The sequence below is a fragment of the Brachypodium distachyon genome, chromosome 1 (assembly GCF_000005505.3).
Source record: "Brachypodium distachyon strain Bd21 chromosome 1, Brachypodium_distachyon_v3.0, whole genome shotgun sequence".
NCBI classification, from domain to species: domain Eukaryota; kingdom Viridiplantae; phylum Streptophyta; class Magnoliopsida; order Poales; family Poaceae; genus Brachypodium; species Brachypodium distachyon.
Window position 1 is genome coordinate 44,993,456 of NC_016131.3, and position 23,967 is coordinate 45,017,422.

Consider the following 23,967-nt stretch of genomic DNA (forward strand, 5'->3'; position numbering starts at 1 on the left):
ACTCAAAGGGCCTTACTTTGGCTGACTGGATAATGAGGTCGGAGCGACATTCTAATTAGAGCTGCAACTTTGTGACTCTCAGGGTACCCTTTGACCCTTCTTAGTTCAACCAAATGAACTAAAGTTTTAAAATTACACAACTTTTTGAAAAACTAGTTCATTTGTTTGAACTAAGTAGGGTCAAAGGGTACCCTCAGGATCACCGTGTTGCACCTCTAATTCTGATGCATTATATATGGGGAATTTTGTTCGAACATGGTAGTACTGTAGTACACTGGAACTAACATCACTGCTCAATAGGTATCAGTCACACCCAAGCTCAGTTTGTGATTGCTAACCTGTGTTGCGTTGAATATATTTTATAGTTATAAAAGACATAGAAAAGCAGAAAATAATTAATTAACCAGATAATGACAAAAACCACGTACCTGTACCGGGTGAGAACTGAGGACTCTTCACTCTGTATATTGTTTTCCTTCATCCGGAAAGAAGTCCAAATCCAGTTGTGAACGTTTGCATACTTTTAAAATATATTTACAAGACCATGTCTTATTAATTAATTTAAGCATACTGCTTCTGTATTTACAACACAAACAGTAAAGGTTACACCATAAAAATGGAAATAGACACAAACTCTCTTGTATAAAAATTACAAATAAATTATACAACATGGGCTCACTATAAGAGTGATGCTACTTTGGGGCAACTACATGTGTGAATTCTTTCTGTGCAAACGACCCTTGAACCATTGCCAAAACTACTACAGGTTACAACAAGTTGAGGCTGTTTGTGCCCCACGTATCACCATGTTGTTCTTTGTACCATGGATGGATTCACTCTTAACCACTGTGACCTTACTTTTATTACTTTACAAGTTAGACGCTTCACCACATTTTACTAACCTATCTTTCAGCTCTGCATTCTCCCTTTGTAGACGTTCAAGCTCAGCCTTCAGAACAGCATTGTCATGCCGCAGCCTCTCCATCTCCACTTCAGAGGTTGTATCTTCTCCCTAAACGAAGCATATACAATATCAAATGCCAATAAAAAGGAGAAGGTCCTGACATTGGCATTGAACTTTGAAGAAAAAGTTGTCATTTCATTAGATTGCTAATGCATGTCACCTACATCGTCCTGCTCTTGAGTCAGTGGTACAGATGGGAACTGCCCGGTGTACGGAGCACCAAGCAAGACCTCCCTAATGACTTCATGTGATGCCAAACCGTCAATTCCCATGTTCTCGTAACTCCAAAATGCACCTAGGGTTCCCAAGAACCCTTCATGACACAGAAATGTCGTTTGAACTTCACCTTTGGACCTGGGAGCAAAAGTAGTAAGCAATTATGAACTGCCTGGTCACAGTGGAACAATTGTTCCCATGTTGCTGGATAGCAAGAATTTAAGTACAGCTGCTAAGATATTTGTCACTATATCTGAATAGTAAGTTCCTTACCAATACTTGAGGGAACGAGAAATCTTGTCCATGGTCTTCTCATGACCACAAACATAAGCACCTCGAAAGAAGATTCTCTTTAGGCCTGACAGATTAGCCACAAAGTAGGCTATCTAGAAGATAAAATAAAAACAAGGTTTAGATGGTTCTTCATGAATGACACCTGATAGCTCCAATATCTGGAGAAAATACCTGTCCAATGTTGTAGGTGAAAGAGTTGAGTAGAGCTGCTGCAAGATCTTCTACTTTGTAATCTGAAAGTTTGCTTGAGTTCACTTTTCCAAAGCTTGCCGCAGTAGTGGATGCTGGAAGACCAATCTGGTGTAAATAGAGACGAGAACGAATGACATAAAATTAATCTTTATATCAAACATGTCAAAGACCTAAAATTAATCCTTATAACTGTACAAGAGCTGGTAAGGCGGCTACCCATTTTGTAATAAATATTAATATTACTCTAGCAGAAATTTCACAGAACAAAGCTTCTTTACATAGTATAGATAAAATACCTTTGGATAACCATGCTCCCCGTATATGTCTCCAACGGTCAAATCAACGGCTAAATTATTGCCCCTCTGGCTCAGATCCAAGAATTCCTCATAACTAATACCAAATATTTAATCATGTATCAAGAAAAATCCTGCATTTCATAAGCATACAAGTTATATTAGTAGTACCTGGAACAGCCAGTTAAAAGCCTTGCAAGACCAAGGATAGTACCACCACCCAGATGGGATCCAATGATTCGCTCAAACTTCCCCTTACCAATTACCTGTCATGTATTTTATTTTTATTTTTGTGCTGAGAACAACTTACGAGTAAAGAATATAAGAAAATGAATGAGAAGTAGTGCACTGGCAAACCTCTATCATGCTGACACCAGATCCGATATTAACAAGGAGATAAGGAAATATGTTGCTGTCATTATGTTCATCTGCTGAAGTCACGTCAGCAGGAGGAGCTGCTGATTCTTGAGTGTTTTCCTTCGGCAATGGGAGAAACCCAAAATTAAGCTGGGAAAGATAAAGCAGCATAACAATAATAATTTTTGGCATATGTTCTTATTTGCAACTGCATGTAGAACTATCTGTTAGTATATTACATTCAACCATATGAGCCCAAGATGCTTCTATGACCAGTAAAGACCCAGAAGACCCAGGAAACAATTAACAATAAGTCACATGTATTACAAAAATGGACTGGTATAGATCAGTCTTTCACTTCTGATTTATTTAAAACATATGCAATTTGTATCCAATGGTGCACAGTGACAAGCACTGAATTTATATAAAACATGGTACTCAAGCGTATCTTTGTTTCTTGTGGAGTCAATGGAGTGCAGGAAAAAGATACTCACCTTCTCTTGAGAATCCTCGAGGGTCAAGTTTTCATCTCTGGGACCCCCGTAACTCATCAAGGCACCAAGAGCACCTAAATACCCTTCATGTTGCAAGAATACAGCTTGGTTTTGACTCTGTGACCTGAATGACATACCTAAATGTTAAGATTCTATCCAAGGTAAATACAATGATATTCTAAAATATTGAATGAGAAACCCCAATGAGCTTTCTGTAGAATCCTCTTGAGGTCCACAAACTGAAATTCTAATATAGGCATATAAAATTCTCTATATTTTTTGTGGACAATTTCTCATCAGAGAATTACACTTGGGACATTAAATGCATACCAGAAGTCAAGTGCATAAGAAATATTTTCCATTGTGCTTTTGTGTCCACGTATATATGATCCACCAAAAAAGACCCTTCTGAGGCCCAAGAGTGATGCAACAAGGAAAGAAATCTGCAGGACACATACGATGCGTGTTATATCAAACTAATATATGAAAATACAACAAACAGAGCAATACCTATAGGTGAGACTCCATAAAGTGTAATATCTTATATGCAATTAGTTTAAGCTGAAATAATTTGTCGTTACATGAAAGCACTTTATGTAACATAGAGTAACCTCATTTATGTCTCTTTTTCTAGTAGAACTGTAGAAGGCACTATGCCATTAAGCTTTCTTCTTCAAATCAACAAGTGCATCTGCTTAAGTTTTCTTTTATTCCAGTAAAGCGATGTTGAATACCATATGTAGACAGCCATGTAGTAGCTGAGAGAACATATTAACTTTGTTCGGTTTCAATATTTTTTCAGTTCCAAGATAATAAGCATAATTTAGTAATATGAAGAAATACACAACATAAACTCACTTGTGCAATGTTATAGGTAAAGGCGCTCAACAATGTAGATGCAAGATCTTCAGATCTATAATCTGTTAGCTTTTTCATGGACGTAATAACTTTTCCAAAGCTAGAAGCAAGAGTTGATGTTGATAGTCCTTGCTGGAACAGAGAAGGAAAAGATAAATTAATCATCCATAAGGATTAACGCTCATTGATGACATGAGGATCAATTAATTTATAACAAAATAAAGTTTGTCGAGATAAGTATTTGATGTGTTTTGTCCATTATCCTATTGATAGTGTTCCCACTTCCCAGCAGTCATATTACTTTCTAGGCAATCGTAAGAAATAAGCTGACTCACAAGTGCTAATACCACTACGTTGTTACAGAATCATAAGCAAAGCAATTGATGGAACAGTCAATATTCTCCTAGCAAATGTTCAAGTTTGACATAATTGGTTACACACTAAAGCACTACTGGCCCACCAAAACTAAAGCAAAAGAAAAGGCCAAGTACATATCATTGCAAGAACAGAGGAAAGACTTTGATAATCAAAGGTGTGAGGAGAGGATGGAGATAAACCTTCTGGCAAACAAGCTCCCCACATATATCCTTCACAATTAGATCAAGTACAAAATTGTCCCCTTTCTGGCTTAATTGCAAGAATTCATCATAACTAGGAGAGAATGGTAATACATTAGTGAAGAAACTATGTAAGCCAAGACATTTATGACACTAAAGGATGTGCTTTACCTCTTACAGCCTGTTAAAAGTTTTGCTAAACCAAACATAGTACCTCCACCAATATGTGTCCCAGTAACCCTTTCAAATTTTCTATTTCCATTCACCTGCATTATACTTGATAACACATGGTTATATGAGCTGCATTCTGCTGCATTTCCATATGAGTATCATGACGATGAAGAAGTCCAACCTTTAATATGCTAACCCCTGAGCCAATGTTGACAAGAAGGTAAGGAAACAAGTTATCTGGGGAAATATCAACTGAATTCCTCTTTCCATTCATGTGAGTGAAGGCTGCCCCAGGAACATTCTGCAAGGAAGCATCAGCTAAATGGAAAACAGGGTATAAATGAGAACTAAATATCTGAACTTGTGGAACACAAGTTGCCTATGTGATCAAGAATGCAGTGATCCTTTACAGAATATCAACTGAGAAAATAACCTACGTGAAGGAGATTTACAATATGTGATAGGGCTTTTAAAAGTTCACATAGGTATTATGAGATTTGCTTGCGACTCACCTGTAACAAAAAGTTTGCTCCAGAAACAACGCTATCCATTTCATCAAGCTTGTCAAGAGAAACACCTAATTTCTCCCGGAAATCATCACCAAATTTATATGCTCCACCACCTGTAGCCTGCAAATGATCTCCATTAGACTTGATTCTTTCAAGCTATATTATGGTCCACCTCAGATAAAGGATACTGCTAAAGGACAAATATAAAATGATGGCAGTATGTATTAACCATTTTATAAGGCTGTAAGAAAAATGCAAGCCAGCAATTTTATGCTCCACATTCTTCAGTTAAATTGTTGTGCATATGTATTCATAGTGGCAGTCATAATTCACAAGTGCACATTATTCAGCATGTTTGTGTTTGCAACTATTGATACTTGGGGCAGCGGAATGCCAAGGTCTTGCCTCAGCTACAAGCAAGTATGTTAGTGCACCCAAAAAATGGAAACAGGGGGTTAGGCCCCCTATCGCTCTAAAAAAAAATTACAATCTGTCGCTTGGCGACAAAATTTTATTTCTGTAACTCTATGCAAGTAACTAATGATGGTGCGAGCAGGTGAGAATCAAATTCAATAATTATTTGTAACAATCAAATGTAACTAGCAAGAATTATTTTGGTGGATGTTGACAGAAGCACCTACTAATATTAATATATGGCAATTGACTCAACCCCATGAAACCATCCAAGGCTACGGTGCGCAATTAATGCACCATTGGAAGTATGAACATTTTGTGTACGAGAAGAGGTAAAGCACGCGACACGTGTTACTGCAAATAAATACAGAAGCACTTCCAAGTGCCAACTGCCAAAATGATATACTTTTGCATTAAACCTTTTTCAGGTCTCCTCCATTTGCATTAATGTATTTATCTTTTGGGTCATAACCCAATAAGGTCGTTAGTTCGGTACTACTCCAGTGACATAGATAACACAAGAAAAAAACATACCTTCAGTATCATATTTTCTTTGCTTGACCCTGTCTTTGTCCCTGACATGAAAATGTTACAGTTTAACACACAATAAAAATAATACTCCATCACATGACTAGTCATCCAACACCAGAAAAAAGCTGAAATTCTGACATGGTAACTAAAATAGCAATCTGTCACGCAGGTAAACATTGCTGTCATAGAATAGAAAGCTTGCAAATGAAATTAGCTGTTCTCAACAGCTAATTTGTAATTTCTAGAGTCATCCGTTTCAATAGTTAAAGGAAGCTATAATTAACGAGTCGGCACCCAAAACATTTAGGGTTTGTTGTCCTCCCTGGCGGAAAAAAAAAAAGGAAGCTGTAGGCCTGTAGTTCCTAGAGGTGATCATCAGCTACAGTACACCACAAACTTTTGAATTCCTGAGAAATTAACGGCTGCGACACAGCTGTACTCTCTTACCATCATATCCTGCTTATTTCTCAGGCCACCGAATTCTTCAGTATTCACCATTGACAGTTTCAGATATGAAGACCACGAAACCAAGAGCCGGAGAGAAATCAGCCAATTCAGCGCCCCAACCAGAGGGATACGTACCATTGCAGCCGAGGAGCCCCTCGGCCCGGACGAACTCGAAGCACTCATCCAGCCTCCGCCTCTCGAACTTGGCGAACCGCAGCTCCGCCTCGCCGCCGCAACTCGCCGTGTACACCAGCTTTATCAGGGTGCCTGCGACCAGACTCCAAAATCTTCATAACCGCCCGAACCCAACCGTAATTCAGCAAAAGGGGGAGCGGAAGGAGCTAATTATGCTACCTCCGATGTCGAGGGCGAGGAGGGGGGAGGCGGCGGGCTGGCGCGGGAGGAAGATGGGCGGGCCCCCGTCTTCCGCCGGGTCCCCGCGGATCTCCGCGCCGGAGAGGTCGATCCGCCGGCCCATTGCCGCGCGCCGTCGGTGGGTCGGGGGCCACCTCACGCGCGCATTTGCTGCCTCCCTCGTCGGCTCGTCCTCTTCCTTGGTTGCCTCGGGTTTGACTGCCGGCGCGATGTGTGCCTGCGTCGCGTTGCGCGGTTGGACTTTCGGGCTTTGCGTCACACAGCGGGAGGATTGAGGAATCGGCTGGTGGCTGCGTGGTGCGATCGCAGCTGTGCGTGGCTGGGTGGTGGCCGGCCGGTGGGTGAGGTGGGATTCTGAATTCTGAGTTGGGAACAGGACTGCAGTCTACAGAAGCCGGGATACAAGTACGGCCAGGTCGGATCGGGTTTGGATTTGGATACGACTGCCAGCTGGGTCCGCGCATGACTGTGGGCCCTGGTTAATTGTGTTCCTAAAAGAGAGTTTCCTTTGATTTTTAATTCACTCACGCAACATGCATGGGCAATTGCGGACCATTGATATCTCTCCATCAACGGACATACGCGGTAGTACCACTTAACCCGGGTTTGACACCGTACTACGTGCAATCAGTCACCTCCTCACCCATGCGCTGTCGGCTGGACCGAGAGAGATTAATTGAGCTACGTAGTGCAACTTCTACTGCCCATCATCCCCATTCCTCGCTACCCATGCACGAAGCAAATGCTTTTTGCTTGGGTGCACGGCTAAAACGGATCAGTGCACATGCCAAGCACGGCAAAATCGATAGCTGCATGGGTCGCGGCTACGGTCGTAGTCTGCCAATGCCGTGATTAATAATGATCAGACGTTCGGCCGCCCAAGGGAAGAGGGGTCGTTGGAAGCAGTCAAGTGCGGACGTGTTTCGGTAATGGTTTTGTTGGCAGGTGGCAGCAAGCAGTAGGTACCAGACTAACAGGTAACCAACAACTACACGTACGGTCGCGTAAAAAAAAGAAACTACACGTACGGTCCACGTTTTGTTTTTCTTGGCACACGCTGGCCACTGTGAAGTGAAACCCGTGCGAAAGCCGTGGCGGCCATGGGATGGCCGATGGGTTGCCTTCGGCATGCCAATTATCAACAGGCCGTCTGCTAGCTACTACTGGGCCAGCTGGGTCATTTTGGGCTGGTTTAGCCCGATCTTACACGGATCTAATTGGTCTGCCGATATTTCTGGACATGCTGGGCCTTGTGTTTCCAAACAAATCTTTAAAATATACAAATAAAAATCATATAACAGAGGTCTGAGTTGAGCCCCACACACGGATAACTATCACAGAAAGCTACTTTAGTCATCTGCAGAACGTAGCCGAAAGAGAAGCTAGAGAGATGGCACAAAATTCTCGACGAAAGGTGCTCCAAGATTCTTCCTTAGTTTGTTCTCGCCATGCACCTTCCACTTTCGGGCAAATCAGACGACAGCACAAAGTAATTATTTTGTATATCCCGTTTGATTAATCCGATTTGACATTCCTAGCAAGTAAGTCGCATGAGAAATCATGAACCCCGAAAGAAACAGCTTCCCTAACGAAGCATAAAGACAGAAAAAGATGTGTATAATTGCACACATCAAAGGACATTATAAATCCTTGCGGTATAAACCAGCCGAAAATACAAATCCTTACCTCTGCCCGCAAGCTACCTTGCGGGCGAAACCGACCGGGCCACTTACCTCATTCCGTCGTGCGGCTTCGAGTCTTTCTGTAGCCAACTTTCTACAAATGCACTAAAAAAACCTTTCTAGAAATGCTAACCCACACTCAAAAGTTCAGAGATGATCAGCTTTTGGTTTTCTAGGTACGGTACATATTGATGGTTTTCCAACTCCCGGAATTTTTAGACGGTCTTTCAAAAAAAATTAAAGAATGAAGTTTCTCAGAGAGACAGGTAAACTTCCCTTTTCATAAACCTTCAGATTTTCAGGAACAAACTTTGTGTTGTTCTTCACAAACTTTCATCCATGGGATAGATATTTATTTTTTTGGAAAATGGTTCAAGGATGAAACTTTTATTTATTTTCTTAGAAAATAATATTCAGTTGGACTTCTATTTTTAACTTTCAATTTTTCAGAACCAAAACTTCCAAAATCACCGGATGGACTGAGCTGGGCTACAAGAAGATAGGCTGCCAGACTTCCTTTTTCTTACCTCATTTTTTCTCCTTCTTTGCTGCAGAGCTCGCCAACAGTCAAAAAAAAAAAGAGCTCGCCAACAACACGCGCCCACGCTTCTTTTTGAACAAGTTGTTATTTACCCTTCTGCATGATTGGGTATGTCTTTCACAGTGGTTTTTTCTCATGCATGCGAGCACAAAAATTAATCGATCTACTTGACATGAAATTATTGAGTCCCGACCAACTACCACTAAATTGGATTATGGAAACACAAAATATCTAAATTCAGGGATTTACACGGCATAAAAGGGTGTGTCGGTCTTGCTTGTTGTAGTTAACACATTCCTTCTCTTTCGAAACATCTGCTTGAGGGTTCTGTTTGATGACCAGGAGAGTGTCGATATAGCTCCGCAAAAAGCAGGCAGAGGCAGGGGCCGGGCTGGTGGTGCGGGCTTGTAATCGGTGATCTCATTATAAACATGCCAAATGATTACAGTTATTCACCCTTCTGCATGATTATTGACTGGAGATGTCCTTTCACAAAAGGCTTTTCTCGTGCATGTGAGTGTGCATAAATTAGTCTAGCTACTTGACATGAAATTCTTAAGTCCCGATCAACTACAACTACAAACTGGATTACGGAAACACGAAACATCTAAATTCAGGGATTTACACGGCATAAAAAAGGGCCATCCTGATAATACCAACAAGGCGCTTCGCATCGCCTAATCAGAGTGGCCGATCCCACTACCTTACGCACGTAGCTTTCACCGCCGGCGCAACAGCGGGGATCGCCAGTCCGGGAACGACGACTGGCACGAGACCAGCAGCAGCACGAGCGCCAGTGCCACCGCCACGCCCCATGGCGACGACGACGCGCCGCCGTCCCACCGCCCGTCGTAGCACGGCTGCTGGTCGTCCCCCGCCGCCATCTGCCAGAGGAGGTACGCGAAGCCGCCCCGCCGATCGCCGCCGGCGCTCGCCACCCAGAGCTGCACGGCGACGATGAGCAGCAACGGGGACAGGACGAGCAATGGCCGGAGCTGGCCGAGCAGGCTCTCCACCGCCGCCTCAAACCACGCGTACAGCGTGCCGGCGGCCAGGAGGAGCAGCGTCGCGAGGAGGAGGAAGAGGGGGACGGACGACGGGCGAGGGCCGCCGCCGGGGAATCCTCTTCTGGCCGGTTGGTGTACGTAGCTGTAGTAGTAGGGGGTGGCTGCAGGGGGTGGCTGGTAGTAGGAGTAGGGGGAGCCGTAGCCGCCGCTCGCCATGCTCGTGTATTCGGCAAAGTTATCAGTTAATCCTAGCGAAAAGACCGAAGTTTGAAGTTTCTTCTCTGGATGTGATCAACTATATATTCCTTGTTGCTTGTATGCTCTGCTTAGCTAATGCTACATGTTTGTGTTCATAGAGAAGGGGTTCGTATTTATAGTTGGAAAAGAGAAGGTAAAGAAGACGGTAGGGGCGCAACTCGCAAGGAGTATACTGGAGCATACAGCTTTACTTGGGATGAGGGGATTCCTTCCGGTGAGTAATAATGCTGACATGCCCGGTATATATCGCCCATATTATGCGAAAGCGCGGCAACCTTGGATAAATAAATTGTTTGAGACAGTTTCGCTTTATTGATTCACGAAAAAGTGCAATAGATCGATTCCTGAATTTCAAGTCTATGCTAGATTCTACGATCCAACCAGGGCATGACGGTTCTTGATATTGGGGCGGGGCGGCACGCGGGCCCTCATCCAGCCGGAAGCTGGTTTGACCGGGGGAAATACTGGAGTACAATATCTTGACATACAAGAAAATACACATGTTTGCAAATCAGTCTTTCACAAGGTTTGACATCACCACAACACGGGAAAAAAAAAGTTTGGGATCACCGCAAAAAGAAAAACGTGACAGATATCTGAAATAATCGTTTATTTGTGCAGTGATACTGACACGACGTCGACGGCCGATGCGAGCGTGCAAAGCCCATATATGCATCCGTTGACACAGTTTGAGTAGGGGAAAGTGTGGCGCCGTCCACTACCTGCCCTCTAACTGTCGCCGGTAGTGCCCAGTTTGTGTCAAAGGCGCCGCTAGTACTTTAGCCGACGGCAAAAGTTGTGGATCTTGGTCATCAGATGGGGCTTAATTTGGTTATTTCTTTGGGTCATTGATTGTGCACTTTGGTACATCGTTCATTATAGGCACGCTCATTATCGTACTCGAAAGGCCGGTCGTTATGATTCCCAACTTTCCGTTGATACTTCAGGGAGTATTATTGTTGCATGGTGCACAGATACATACGGTCCATTTGCACAATCATTTGGTGTCCGGTGGCCGATCAGGTCTTCAAGCTAGGCACATGGATGCAACGATGTTTGGTGCCGCGCGCCCACCAACTTTGCAGGATGATTATGTGTAAAGCCTGCAGGCAACAGTACAAAAAGAAATTTAGTACTAGCATGGCTGAAGTAACTGCCGTGGTTTCATGCTAGCTCTTTTCATCTGCCGTGGGTTGAAAAACGGAGCCCGGCGGCGACCTGCGTTGCGTGCTCGATCGCCAGTCACTTCTGCCCCGGATGTTACAAGACAAGGAATGAAACGAGGCAGAAGCTTAATGCGTCACATGGCCCACATATCTGTAGCGGCGTCAACGACAGAGGCACGTAAAGCCAGATAAAAGAGAGACTTTTGTCAAGAACTCCAGATAAAAGAGAGCGGCTGCCCGGTGCCTGCAGAAAATAGAGAAAGGGATGACCCCGGGTAAGGTCACGACGACACATATTAGTCGAGATGACGAAGACAAAGCCGACATGCCGGCATCCTTAAGCCAAACTAATACCGATTTGACTATATTGTCTTATGTGATTGCAGGATAAGAACGAGTATCCTGATCTCGGCCACTGCCGAGATTACTCAACGGTCTTATCCTTATCTCATGGCGCAAAGTAAAGCAAGCGTTCTCTTTATCACGGGAAAGCAATCGCCGCTTACGTCGCGGTGCCAGGCGACTACACAACGAAGCACCGAAAGAAAATCAGTGACGGAAGCCGGCAGGCAAACGCTGTACTTGTTGCAGGGCGCTAGAAAAAGTAAAATTGTCTTGTCCCCTGCGGCACCACCCGGAGGGAACCAAGGCGCGTGCCCGGCGGGGCTCTTAGAAGATAACGTTAGTCCCTGACCCACATGTCAGTGTGACATGGGCGGTCCATAAATAGGAGCGCTACCCTTTTCTGGAGGGGGAGATCGGTTCACTTCGACATTTAGGGTTTTTTCCTTCTTCTTCCTCAAGAATACAGCTCAAGGAGCGCCATTATAGATCTCTGTATCTCGGCTTATACATTAAGGCAGGAGTAGGAATGTTACCTCGACAAGAGGGCTCCGAACCTGGATAAATCTGCGTCTGCTTGTGTGTTTGTGCGTGTTTCTCATCACGTCCTTCCTTCTCCGGATCCACCTTCGTCCATCAGCCCCAACATAAGGCATCTTATGAAATCTGCTGTGACAACACCACGACATGTGCTCTGTGATCTGACATTGATGAGAAGTGATCGCTACGAATGGCTGCAGCGTCAAATCAGCCGACGACCGGGGAAAAATGGCACCGTGCCCATACAACACAAAGCCAGAAACTTTTTCTAGCGTTACTTATGCAAGGTTTTAAGCCAAGGTTTAATGGCTCCAGAGAGACGCTTCGAGCGGCCGGAGTTGTGGCGTCAGTCGCAGGAGACGGCGGCGCGTGGGTTGCAGAAACTGCCCGCTCGTGGGAGAAGGCAGGCGAGCGAGCGGGCGTGCAGGGACGAGCAGGCTTGCTGGGCTGGCTACTGGCCAGATGGGCCATGGGAGGTGTGGCCCAGGAAACAAACGAAAGGAGAAGAAAAAGGTAGGAGAGGGAAGGTGGCTTTGAGAGGAGATGGGTCTTCGGGCTGGCTGAGGTGTGTGGGGCTTTGGCCCAGGAGGAAACAAAAGCGAGAGGATCGGTTAAGGAGAACATGGGCTGTACCAGGATTTCGGTCCAAATCGGTTAAGGAGAAACGAAAAGGCTTTTCTTAATTTTTGCTCAAAATAAAATAAAATAAGTAAAGGCTTTTCTTAATTGATACACCTTGAGTCAACCGCTTATGGAAAAGTTGATGCCGTCTACATCCTCTATGCTTGGGGCCTCGAAAGATTGTAATTCAACAATAAACTTCCGCCATTCGAAACAATCATTTCTTTGATGATTGCTAGAGAGATCAAATGAGCAAACATCGAGCATTTTTCCGGCACCGTTACCGAGTAGGCGAATGCTCGTATAGTAATTTTTGTACATCTTGCAAACTCTTTCTTTCAAGTTTTATATTTTATTTTCTAATGTCACTTTAATATATTTTTCTCTAAGTTATGTAATTATTAAAAGTACAAAAATTGCAGTACTTTACTTTGTTGCATTTCTATATTCAAGCATAAAAAACTCTTTGTAGATTGTTCTTCATCAATTCTTTTTTCGGTTATTCAACGAAGATGAATAACTTTGAGATTGATATTGGGAGAGGGGAGTTTCTTTGGCTATAAAAATCTGGATCATTTAACAGCATATCTTGCAAAACACAACACTCCGCTCAAACACAATATTTGGAAAGAAATACTCTATTTGATCCATAATAAGTGTCATTGATTTTGTTGTTGTTCTAGAAAACAACAGGAGTACAGGGTGCCAATACTCGATGGCTCAAGTGTGAGAATAGTATGTAGGGTGTGTACGCTGGTCTTATAGCGAAGGTCGCCGTATATTTGGACAAATTTGACACATCGATATTTTTTGAATAGGTCCAGTCGATCCTGCGGGTACGACTTAGTCCTATGTTAGGAGAGGTTTTGAGGGGGTCGTTAGCTGGGTGTTTGGGCCGAAATCGTCTTCCCAAATCACCTATGGCGAGAGATTTGTAGGGGCCGCTTCGGACTTGGGCCGAACTTGTCTTCCCAAGTAGCGAGGTTGAGATACCCTCAAGACTCTACTTCGATTCGAGGTCGTACTGGACGGCCCGGAACCTCGAAACTAGGATTCCTAAGCCGCGTCCTCGAGGTCGAGTCGAGGCTAGGCTCGACCCAAGCACTCGAGAGCAGGCTCCTTAGGTTGCTCTAGCCCTCTCCCCTTTGATCTTATTCCAATGGAGAGTGAATGATACATGCCCCCATTGGAGGTGGGGTATTTATAGCTTAGGGGTCCATGACAAAAGACAATTGCTACCCTTGAGGGAGGTGGAAAGTGAGGGCAAAGTGGTAAACTCATCCCTACACCTTTATTGGCCCCTACTCTAACTCATCTTCTCCTTTGACCATGGTATGGGAGGCTTGACCCGTTGACTCCTTTGACCGGCGCCTAGTTGGCATGGCTACGTCTTGTTGGCGATTTGACCGGTCTTTGGAATTGGTTGACTTCGTCGTCGCCACGTAGGAATTACGGCCCGGCCAATGTAAGGATTTTATTGTATTACAACAGTAGCCCCCTTGAGCCGGTGGCATTGAGAATGCTTCCGGGTCAACTTCAACGTTGATGGCGTGCTGAGATTCTTCTTCCGATACCTGGAGCGTAACTCTCCTCAGGGCGAGCCACCGGCTAGGTAGGTTTCACGAGGAAACCGGGCCTAGGTGGGCTGCCTTGTGAGATACTCGTACTTTCGGGAGTGACCTTCGAGGCGTTGCGTTGGGGGAGCCACCGGCTAGGTAGTCTTCCTCGAGGAGGAAGATAGACCTAGATGGTCTTGTTACACAAAACTTGTGGTTTTGTGAGCTTTTGGCGCGTCCAAGGGCTCCTGGTAATTTTCCTGCGGAAAATGAGGGCCTTAGAATCTTCGGTGCAGAGAAGAGATCATCTCTTAACTAAGAGAAGGCTAAGGGCTAAAATCTGACATGAAAGAGAGAGAAATGGTGTATAATGGGGTGACGTCAGACTTTTTCTTAGCGATGCCACATAGGATAAAATATGACATGAAAGAGAGAGAAATGAAGAAAAAAGGCACAAGCCTTCTATTGAGTAAGAGATAATCTCTTCACAAAAATGATAATGCAAAGATAAGGCAAATTCATCATTGTACTAGATTTCACTTTTTCTTAGCATTTATTTGGTTAATTTTATTCATCTAAGTATTAATTCTAAGATATAACATTAAGAGATAATTCATTGTACAACATGTTTTGTTACTTTTTCTAATTGACGTGGAATGCCTAAGATAAGACAGCCTTATCAATCATTGTACATGCCATAATTCCTCTCTTCATTCATCTCTTCTCCACGTCAGCAATTATCCTAGGTGGTAAGAAAAAGCCGACGTCCCACGTAGATAGCCTGATATGGAATGGAGGAGAATGTTTTGTTGGAAACTGCGAGTCAATTTCTTAAAAGAAAGAAAAGAAAATGCCCTGACGAGGTGACGAGCCACCCCGAACTCAAAAAAAACCTCACCTCCTCTTTCTGTTCGCTCTCACATTCCTCCCCAGTCAGCCCCCTCCCTCTCTGTTCGTATCTGCCTCTCCCTCGATCTCTCTCCCTGGTGGCGGCTGGAAGACGGCGGCCGCGAGGGGACCTGCTGCCGACCGCTGCTCCTCCTCAACCCTTCAACCCGGCTGATTTTCCCCAAGAGAAACTGAGGTACGAACGCTAGAGCACCATAGATCTGATTAGGTAGTTGCTTGATTCGGTTGATTGCGTTGGAAAACGGCTAGCGTTCCGAGAGAATACGGGGTACTCCATTGCAGCGTTGGAAATCGTGGGGTTGTGATTTCCCCCGCCTCCGGGTAGCGCGCAGCCTCCCGCTTCCTCGCCGCTGCCGCCGCCGACAGCCAGCCGTCCGACGGCGACGGCAGGCCCCCGTGTTGCAGCCTGTTAGGCCCGTGCCGCCCCGTCCCTCTAGCACCCTCCCTTGTCAGATCTGAGCTCTCGAGTCTCGTCTTCGCCGTCCTCTGCACATCGTAACTGGCGTTCATGTTCTAACAGTGTGATAATACTACTAGCTGTTCATGGTTACTAGTTTTTGGGGTTGCACACTTGATGTAGATGGTTGATTCATTGTTACCCCTCATGTTTACTAGCTGTTCATGGTTACTAGTTTCCTGGGGATGAACATGTGAACTTGTGAAGTACTTGTGGAGTTGTGGTCATGGTTACTGGCCAATGGCCCCTATCTGTTATTACCTCACATTGGCAGTGTTTCCATGTAAAGCAAAATTTACCGCTTGTTACATGCGGATCAAAATGAAATAAAATGTGATGACCCAACTGTGCAACAAACATGTAAATGCTGAGGTATTTTATTCTTAGTATTCAAAGCTTCACATTGAACAACGACGAGTGCTTTTGCTTTATTTGTTATAAAACCCTCAGTGTTTGACCATCATTCATCATTTCCTCTTTGCTATGTTTGGAAGGTCACATTGCTCTAATATAGTAGTAAATTCATACTCTGTTTCTCTCTGTGTAATTATTCTATGATTTACGTATAGCATATCAATTTTCCCAAAACACATGCTGTCAGCTGAAAATACTCTTATGGTGTGTCCATTGATTTTTTTTAATTGTCCACATACAATGTCACCCCTGTATTCTGTATTTTGATTTTCACATCATAACTGGAGTGCATGTCCTAACGTAGGAACAAAACCAGGCAATGATTATATACATATGGCGGCTCATTTTTTAAGTGCTTCCATATTGCATTGGCTACTTCTATTTGTAAATTGATGGTCTATATCATTTCGTAGAATTGTGAGGGAAAAAGGTTCAGCACCAAGGAACTGGATGCGCTTGACCTTTTGGACTTGCTGCTTGTGAAAGTTGTTTGATTTAGACCTTCCAAAATTCAGCACCAAGGATCGGGGGGCGACCTACCCCAAGGTGGGGAGTTCGCTCCTTTTCTGGTAACAAGGAGGGCAAACTCTTATTCCATCATGATGGAAAGTGACATGGAAAATGGAAGACCATATCAGGAGAGACCAAGAACTTTTTCCACTGTACGGAGTAAATCATCTATACCACTGGTATGGCCTATATGCACGTTTTTTAATTTGCAAACTTTGATGAATAATTTATTTCTTGAAATGCCAAAACATCTGTGCTTTTCAATTGGTCAGATTTTATTTACAGCGTTATTCGCAATTTATTTGCTATTCTTCTGCTGCAGGTCTTCCGATTGTTGATGAAGATAAATCCCCGTGCCCTGATTGTTCTTCTTCTTTTGGTCGTCAGTGGTGTCTTCTTTTTAGGAGCAAGTACATCGCCAATTATAGTCTTCGTGTTCTGTATATGTACTCTCAGTTTATTCTTCTCTCTCTACCTCACCAAGTGGGTTCTTGCCAAGGATGAAGGACCCCCAGAAATGTCCGAGGTATTAAAAATGTTTGCGTTCAGCTCGTGGTGGATATACCATTATCTTCATTTTTCTATATGTCCACTGCAACATATTGTTCTTCCATGTTCCTATAACTTGCCTTTCACTTGTCTGAAAAAAATGCTGTATAACGCCTTTTCTACACATCTCGTAAGCTCATGGTGGATATACCATTGACTTCATTTTCTACATTTCGCTGCAAAACATTGTTCTTTTTCCTGTAACTTGCGTTTCACATGTCTGCAAAATGCCGTATAACGCCTTTTCTATACATCTCATTTTTATGCAGTTAACCATACCAACCTAGGAGACTAAAACTGGCCCGTTTTATCTTGCAGCTTTAGGCTTAAGATTTACTTGTTTGGTTTTAGGTGTCATGTTGATATTTGATAAGAGATGGTGGATTGTTGGTAGGACTAACAGTGGAAATGCTATTTGTATGTGTTGGACTGGGTCGCAGAATGCTCTTTTGATGCACATGCATGACCATGTGGAAGCTGCACAGTTCAATGCAAATTAAGAACATAGCCTTTGTGGATTATGGATTAGCTGCACATGCATCACACCATCTAGCTGATCCTTTCAGGAGAGTATATTATGGATTAGCTCATGAAGACTTCAAAAACAAACTATCTGCAATATTATATAATGTGATAAGTGCACTGTAGAAAATATCGGCTCGTTGCGCATTGGCTTTATTTTCTACTTTATTGACATTTTGTCATGCTTGATGCATCAAGTGTATGATTTTATACTATTACTATGACTACTGATGTTGGTAATAAGTAAATTTCAGCTCTTTAAATATTTGCATTTAGACCAATATTGGAGTATCATTTCTAGCCTACATCCATGTTGCCCCTTTTGGAAGTCCTTGTTTCCAATATTGTATTCATGCATCTACCTTGTTTTTAGTTCAACATATAATGTTATCAAGTTCTTGATCTGTCCTATTTTTTCTACTGTCAGATATCTGATGCCATAAGAGATGGTGCTGAAGGATTTTTTAGGACACAATATGGAGCAATTTCTAAAATGGCTGGCATCCTGGCACTTGTCATCCTTTGCATCTATCTCTTTCGCACTACCACCCCACAGCAGGAGGCATCAGGCCTAGGAAGGTGATTATTTCATACCAGTATTCTTAAACCTTAGTTGTATCCATTTATTGTTGTCTCATTAATCTCATCACTACACAGGACAACATCTGCATATATTACAGTTATTGCCTTCCTTCTTGGAGCTTTGTGCTCTGGACTAGCTGGATTTGTTGGGATGTGGGTCTCCGTACGTGCAAATGTTAGAGTTTCAAGTGCTGCTCGGCGGTCTGCGAGGGAAGCATTGCAGGTTTTGTTTTGCATCCTGGATGTATTATCTTTCATATGTTTTCCGTCTAGATAGATTGAAATCATGCCTAATTTGTCGGAACAGATTGCTGTCCGTGCAGGTGGTTTCTCAGCAATTGTAGTTGTTGGCATGGCTGTATTTGGTGTGGCATTACTCTATGCAACATTTTATGTTTGGCTTGAAGTAGATTCACCTGGTTCAATGAAGGTTACAGACTGTAAGTTTTCTTTCAAACATGATATTTCAAAACCTGCGTAGAGCTATATAGTCTAGTGTACAAGGTCAAAGATCGTTAAATTAGTCTACGCACCATTTTTTCTTGTTAAACTGGTGAATTGATGGTAAGTTGATAACTCACAGTTCTAGTGGCGCAACTTTGAGACGCTAAAAATATTTTGCTTCAAAGATTGTTAAAATGGGCCGCATATCATTTTTATTTCATGTTTACCTTTTACACTCTGCAAGATGTGAATTTGATCATTACTTTTACAACTTGTTATAAGTAAATGGGAATATAACAGTACCACAAAAACTTTTATCAATAATAACTCTAGTTCTTAAGTCTTCTCATGGCCTATCTATATGGTTTTAACTTTCAAGCATATGATGGACAAATATATAAATGTTGGACCACACACATTCTAAAACATCAAAGAAAAAATGAAGTAATTCTTTGTTGGAAGTACCACAATGAGACTAACATTGGAAGTTTGAGAGGATAATCTAGTTATTTAGTCGTCACATGGCCAATCTATATCATAAGTTTTGAACATATTGATGGTGAAATTTCTATAAATGGACCACAGTCTAAAACATCGAATAAAAAGTTGGGAATACTGATTTATTGGGAAGTACCACAACAGGGCCAATACTGAAAGTTTGAGTGGATAAAATAAGCCAGTCAAGAAAAGGTAAGTGCTCCCTCCAAAAAAGGAAGTATGTGTAGGTCCTAAATGGACATGAGTTGAAACTTAGGACCTGGCTAAGAGAGTGCTGTACAATACAGATTTATTACAGTAATTGATCAACTGGTGATATGCTTGCAGTTGCAAACCTGTGAAAGTATTTTTTTAATGCGAAAGCGACATCACTTTTTCTTTGACACAAAAAGCAACATCACTACTGTTGCTAATTTCATATGGTTTTGTGTAGTGCCTCTTCTCCTTGTGGGTTACGGATTTGGTGCGTCGTTTGTTGCACTTTTTGCTCAGTTGGGTGGTGGGATATACACCAAAGCTGCTGATGTCGGAGCTGATCTTGTTGGAAAAGTTGAGCAGGGAATACCGGAAGATGATCCTCGTAATCCTGCTGTCATTGCTGACTTGGTAATGGTGTTATTGATACAGTTTTTGAATGCATTTTCTTCATGGTTTTAAATGAAAATGGCTGATATTCATTGAATATACCTAGATATAAAGGCATGATATTCAGTTTTTATGAGGTTGATAAGTTTTCCCAGGTATAATGTGACCTTAACCCAACTTGCATTCATCTTGAAACCCAAACATAGTATGGATGGACTAGCATTACTGGCAAAGGCTTTTAAAATTTTAAAGTTCAGCATATACATTTTCAATGATTAAATATTTGTAGCCCGCTTTGGAATAAAAAAAAAATCTGGTTTTCCCGACAACTAATTACCTGATGATAGCTGTTAGCCTATATTTCATCTCTAGTTGCTACTATATATGAATTTAACAAAAATAGGTACTCAGGTTGGTGATAATGTTGGAGATTGTGCTGCCCGAGGTGCTGATCTTTTTGAGAGCATAGCAGCAGAAATTATCAGTGCAATGATACTTGGTGCCACAATGGCGCAACGCTGCAAAATCGAAGGCAAGCCTCTTCTGCTTTTCATGCTGGATTTCTGATTGGAATGTCGAGTGAAATGGTTTTTATTTCTCACCATTGGACAATAGGAACACTGGGCACAGATAGTCGCTAATATAGATGATATATTAAATTTCCTTTAATATAATTCATGTTATGAAATTGACGTCTTAATGATATTATGTGCCTCGGAGTTGGTTTATTTGAATAAAATTGAGAATCACCTTTTCTTGTGGGTCATAACATTCCTTGTAGTTGCACTTGATTATAATCAGCATTGCTTACTGTTGCAGACCCCTCTGGCTTTATTCTGTTTCCTCTTGTTGTCCATTCTTTTGACCTGGTGGTGTCATCGGTTGGAATACTCTCAATTAGGGGGACACGTGACTCTGGATTAATATCCCCTATTGAAGATCCCATGGCAATTATGCAGAAAGGCTATTCTATTACTATACTGCTTGCTGTTCTTACCTTTGGAGTGGTAAGTTCTGTTGTTTGGTGAATGGCTTTCTTGGTTGACTATTTTCTTATCTCTATGGATGTGTTCTGTTTACGCTTAAAATGATTGTTCATGGTTAAATGCTCTCAGGGAGAAAACATTATAGTTCTAAAAATGGGAAACATCTAGGCTCTTGTGATTATGATGAATGTATATTGGATGCCAAACAATAATATTTCAACTAATAAAAGAAGATATAACAGTAGAACATAAAAACAATTTGCCCACCACAGAGAGCACATGCTATGTTTGTGGTGTCATGGTTGTAACTCGAGCATTATATTGTTCTTTTCCTGAAGTTGTCTTTTGATAATTTACCTGTGCTATGTTTCCAGTCTACTCGTTGGCTCCTGTACACTGAACAAGCGCCTACTGCATGGCTCAATTTCGCCTTGTGTGGCTTGGTGGGCATCATCACAGCATATGCTTTTGTTTGGATTTCCAAGTATTATACAGATTATAAACACGAACCTGTCCGCCTTTTGGCTCTTTCAAGTTCCACAGGACATGGAACTAATATTATTGCTGGAGTAAGTTTGGGAATGGAATCAACAGCCTTACCAGTTCTAGTGATAAGTGTAGCCATTATATCAGCATTTTGGTTGGGACGTACCTCTGGCTTGGTAGATGAGTCTGGTAACCCAACTGGTGGTCTTTTTGGGACAGCTGTAGCTACAATGGGGATGCTAAGCACAGCAGCATATGTTCTCACCATGGACATGTTTGGTCCTATAGCTGACAATGCTGGTGGTATTGTGGAGATGAGCCAGCAGGTATTACACTAACATATTTCTTTGTGCATATATAATTTCAAACAAATATTTCATGTTTGCTGCAGGTCTAGCAAACAATCAATGCTAATAGCCTAATACTGTTTATGTATTTCAACTGTACAGATCGAAGCAGTCTTAAATTTATTCCTGTATAGCGCTCTAAAATAAATTTTACATTTAGTCGTTAATGCTTACATATGGGTCTTGACTATTTATGTTGTCAATCATCGTAACACTGCTTGAGTAAATTCTGCAGCCTGAAAGTGTTAGGGAAATCACAGACATTCTAGATGCTGTGGGTAACACAACGAAAGCTACCACAAAGGGGTTTGCTATAGGGTCAGCGGCACTGGCTTCCTTTCTCCTGTTCAGTGCGTATATGGATGAAGTAGCTGCTTTTGCACAATTACCGTTCAAAGAGGTATTTTTTTTATTACATAGATTCATTGGAATACTAAATTAGGAGCTTATAACACGTGGAACGGTGTCACACTATCAATGCAGGTTGACATAGCAATTCCAGAGGTTTTTGTTGGTGGTTTACTAGGCTCAATGCTTATATTTCTATTTAGTGGATGGGCTTGTTCAGCTGTTGGCAGAACTGCACAGGAAGTTGTTACTGAGGTCAGGAGACAGTTTATTGAGAGGCCTGGCATTATGGTGAGTACCTGTCTGTTATTAAGTACTCCAGCTTTTAGTTTTGGAAAGCTAAATGCTAAGAAGATAATATCATACAGGACTACAAAGAGAAGCCTGATTATGGTCGTTGTGTTGCAATTGTGGCATCTGCATCCTTGAGAGAAATGATAAAGCCAGGGGCTTTAGCAATTTTGTCACCCATGGCTGTTGGTGAGTTCTATGATGGGAATAGTGGTTTTCTTGTTCTGATTTTTGGTGATTTTCGAAATTAATTTACATGGTTTGCAGGCATTATCTTCCGGATTTTGGGACATGCTACTGGCCAGCCTCTTCTTGGAGCTAAAGTTGTCGCCTCTATGCTCATGTTTGCGACCGTTACTGGTATCCTGATGGCACTCTTCTTGAACACTTCTGGTGGTGCCTGGGACAATGCTAAGAAGTACATTGAGACTGGTGCACTTGGTGGTAAAGGCAGTGAGTCTCACAAGGCTGCAATTACTGGTGATACGTAAGTTTTTCGCTTCTCTGCTGCTTGTGCTTTCGGTTTCTTGAACTTAGTTTCTAGGATTGCTCAACACGAAATAAATATGTTCTGAGTGGTCATGCGATCTATATTTATGAGCATGTCATACTGCAGGGTTGGAGATCCGTTTAAAGATACGGCCGGGCCTTCAATTCATGTTCTTATTAAGATGCTAGCCACAATCACATTAGTCATGGCGCCAATATTTTTGTGATTAACCATACATGAAGCTTGCTATTAACCCTGCGGAGACGTGTCTATGGCTATTGTAGATGAGGTATTTACGTGAGTGCCTGAGTGGGATGTAATGATTGGGCTTTTAGTATTTTACCATATTGAGAAAGAGAATCAGTGCTATCCATTTTGATGGTGCCCGTGTTTCACTGTTGCTATTGGACGAAGGGGACAAACATTGGAGAATCTATTGTGACAGAGATTAGAGGACTTGAAATTGCCCGTCTTGTCCACACAATCTCTTAGTTATCTATCCTTGCCATTTACATTTTACTTTTACTGCAAATATCTCTAATCATATAAAGGCTCCTTGGGGGTAGGGTGGTGGTCTGTCTCATTCACACGGCGTGTCATTTTTTATTTTTATTTTTTTTTGATTGTTGATTTTGCACCAATGGTCGTGATAAGAACAAATATGGATCAGATGATCAAAACAATCGATAATAGTCCAACGCTATCTTTAAACTTTGTGGAGCGGCATCATGGCTTAGAAGTGTAGCTAAGGCAGGTTGTGCGAGGTGCTGGAACTTGGCGCGGGTGTGGCGTTACGGGCTTACTGCTTAGGAGCATAGCGTCGGCACGTCGTGGCTCCAAAGCTTGGCTGGACGTCTGGGCGTCTCCAATTATGGTCAGATGGTGCCGTCGAGTTCCTCATGCTGACGCATAGGCAGAAAAATTGCTGCAAGGGGGTCGCGAATCATCGTCCCCTCCGGCCTCGACTTCTCCTTCCACCGTGTAGCCTTGATGCCCTTGCTTTGTTCTTATTTAACTGTGGATTTTGCTGCGTTACGAGCAAAGACTTGCACGATGTGGGTTTCTTCAGAGACATGGCTTCAAGCGCACCATGGGTTCCCCACAAACGACGTCACTATTTTTGTTGAAGGAGAGCACCAGAATTAAATTAAGATGTATCGATGC

The 23,967-nt window shown here is 42.6% G+C and overlaps 3 protein-coding genes across 5 annotated transcripts; 1 reads left to right on the top strand and 2 right to left on the bottom strand.

The window, feature by feature from the left end:
• Positions 1-518: 518 nt before the first annotated feature.
• On the bottom strand, positions 519-7,041 carry LOC100831219 (pantothenate kinase 1). Of its 2 annotated transcripts, none has more exons than XM_003564077.4 (17): positions 6,652-7,041; positions 6,433-6,564; positions 5,854-5,894; positions 4,909-5,025; positions 4,578-4,697; positions 4,397-4,491; positions 4,226-4,319; positions 3,669-3,800; positions 3,141-3,253; positions 2,811-2,934; positions 2,317-2,436; positions 2,131-2,225; positions 1,963-2,056; positions 1,646-1,771; positions 1,454-1,566; positions 1,129-1,318; positions 519-1,012 (listed from the first exon to the last, which is right to left on the bottom strand). In XM_003564077.4, exons 1-17 carry the CDS (start codon positions 6,773-6,775, stop codon positions 869-871), a joined length of 1,974 nt encoding a protein of 657 aa, XP_003564125.1. In that variant the 5' UTR covers positions 6,776-7,041; the 3' UTR covers positions 519-868. The 2 variants fall into 2 exon arrangements, with proteins under 2 accessions (XP_003564125.1, XP_010227876.1); XM_010229574.3 differs by having other exon boundaries at positions 2,317-2,466.
• Positions 7,042-9,296: 2,255 nt separating this feature from the next.
• LOC100833139 lies at positions 9,297-10,360 on the bottom strand. Its single transcript, XM_003560901.4, has one exon. The coding sequence runs from the start codon at positions 10,116-10,118 to the stop codon at positions 9,615-9,617; it is 504 nt and encodes a 167-aa protein (XP_003560949.1). The 5' UTR covers positions 10,119-10,360; the 3' UTR covers positions 9,297-9,614.
• A 4,890-nt stretch (positions 10,361-15,250) lies between these two features.
• LOC100831519 (pyrophosphate-energized membrane proton pump 3) lies at positions 15,251-23,322 on the top strand. 2 transcript variants are annotated; one of them, XM_003564078.4, is made up of 15 exons: positions 15,251-15,469; positions 16,579-16,854; positions 16,998-17,201; positions 18,174-18,325; positions 18,404-18,551; positions 18,636-18,768; positions 19,704-19,876; positions 20,267-20,387; positions 20,675-20,862; positions 21,216-21,653; positions 21,910-22,074; positions 22,158-22,313; positions 22,391-22,502; positions 22,581-22,800; positions 22,930-23,322. In XM_003564078.4, exons 2-15 carry the CDS (start codon positions 16,765-16,767, stop codon positions 23,027-23,029), a joined length of 2,400 nt encoding a protein of 799 aa, XP_003564126.1. In that variant the 5' UTR covers positions 15,251-15,469; positions 16,579-16,764; the 3' UTR covers positions 23,030-23,322. The 2 variants fall into 2 exon arrangements, with proteins under 2 accessions (XP_003564126.1, XP_014752126.1); XM_014896640.2 differs by having other exon boundaries at positions 16,681-16,854; positions 22,930-23,247.
• Positions 23,323-23,967: the final 645 nt, after the last annotated feature.

Bases quoted from the DNA above. Each gene is read 5' to 3' on its own strand.
- LOC100831519 (XM_003564078.4), top strand. From the start codon at position 16,765: ATGATGGAAAGTGACATGGAAAATGGAAGACCATATCAGGAGAGACCA. The intron at 16,855-16,997 runs GTATGGCCTATA...CTTCTGCTGCAG, and splicing joins GTAAATCATCTATACCACTG to GTCTTCCGATTGTTGATGAA. The intron at 18,552-18,635 runs GTTTTGTTTTGC...TTGTCGGAACAG, and splicing joins CTGCGAGGGAAGCATTGCAG to ATTGCTGTCCGTGCAGGTGG.
- LOC100831219 (XM_010229574.3), bottom strand. From the start codon at position 6,775: ATGGGCCGGCGGATCGACCTCTCCGGCGCGGAGATCCGCGGGGACCCG. The intron at 5,895-6,432 runs GTACGTATCCCT...TTTTCATGTCAG, and splicing joins GGGGCTCCTCGGCTGCAATG to GGACAAAGACAGGGTCAAGC. The intron at 5,026-5,853 runs GTATGTTTTTTT...GATCATTTGCAG, and splicing joins AAGAAAATATGATACTGAAG to GCTACAGGTGGTGGAGCATA.
- LOC100833139 (XM_003560901.4), bottom strand. From the start codon at position 10,118: ATGGCGAGCGGCGGCTACGGCTCCCCCTACTCCTACTACCAGCCACCC.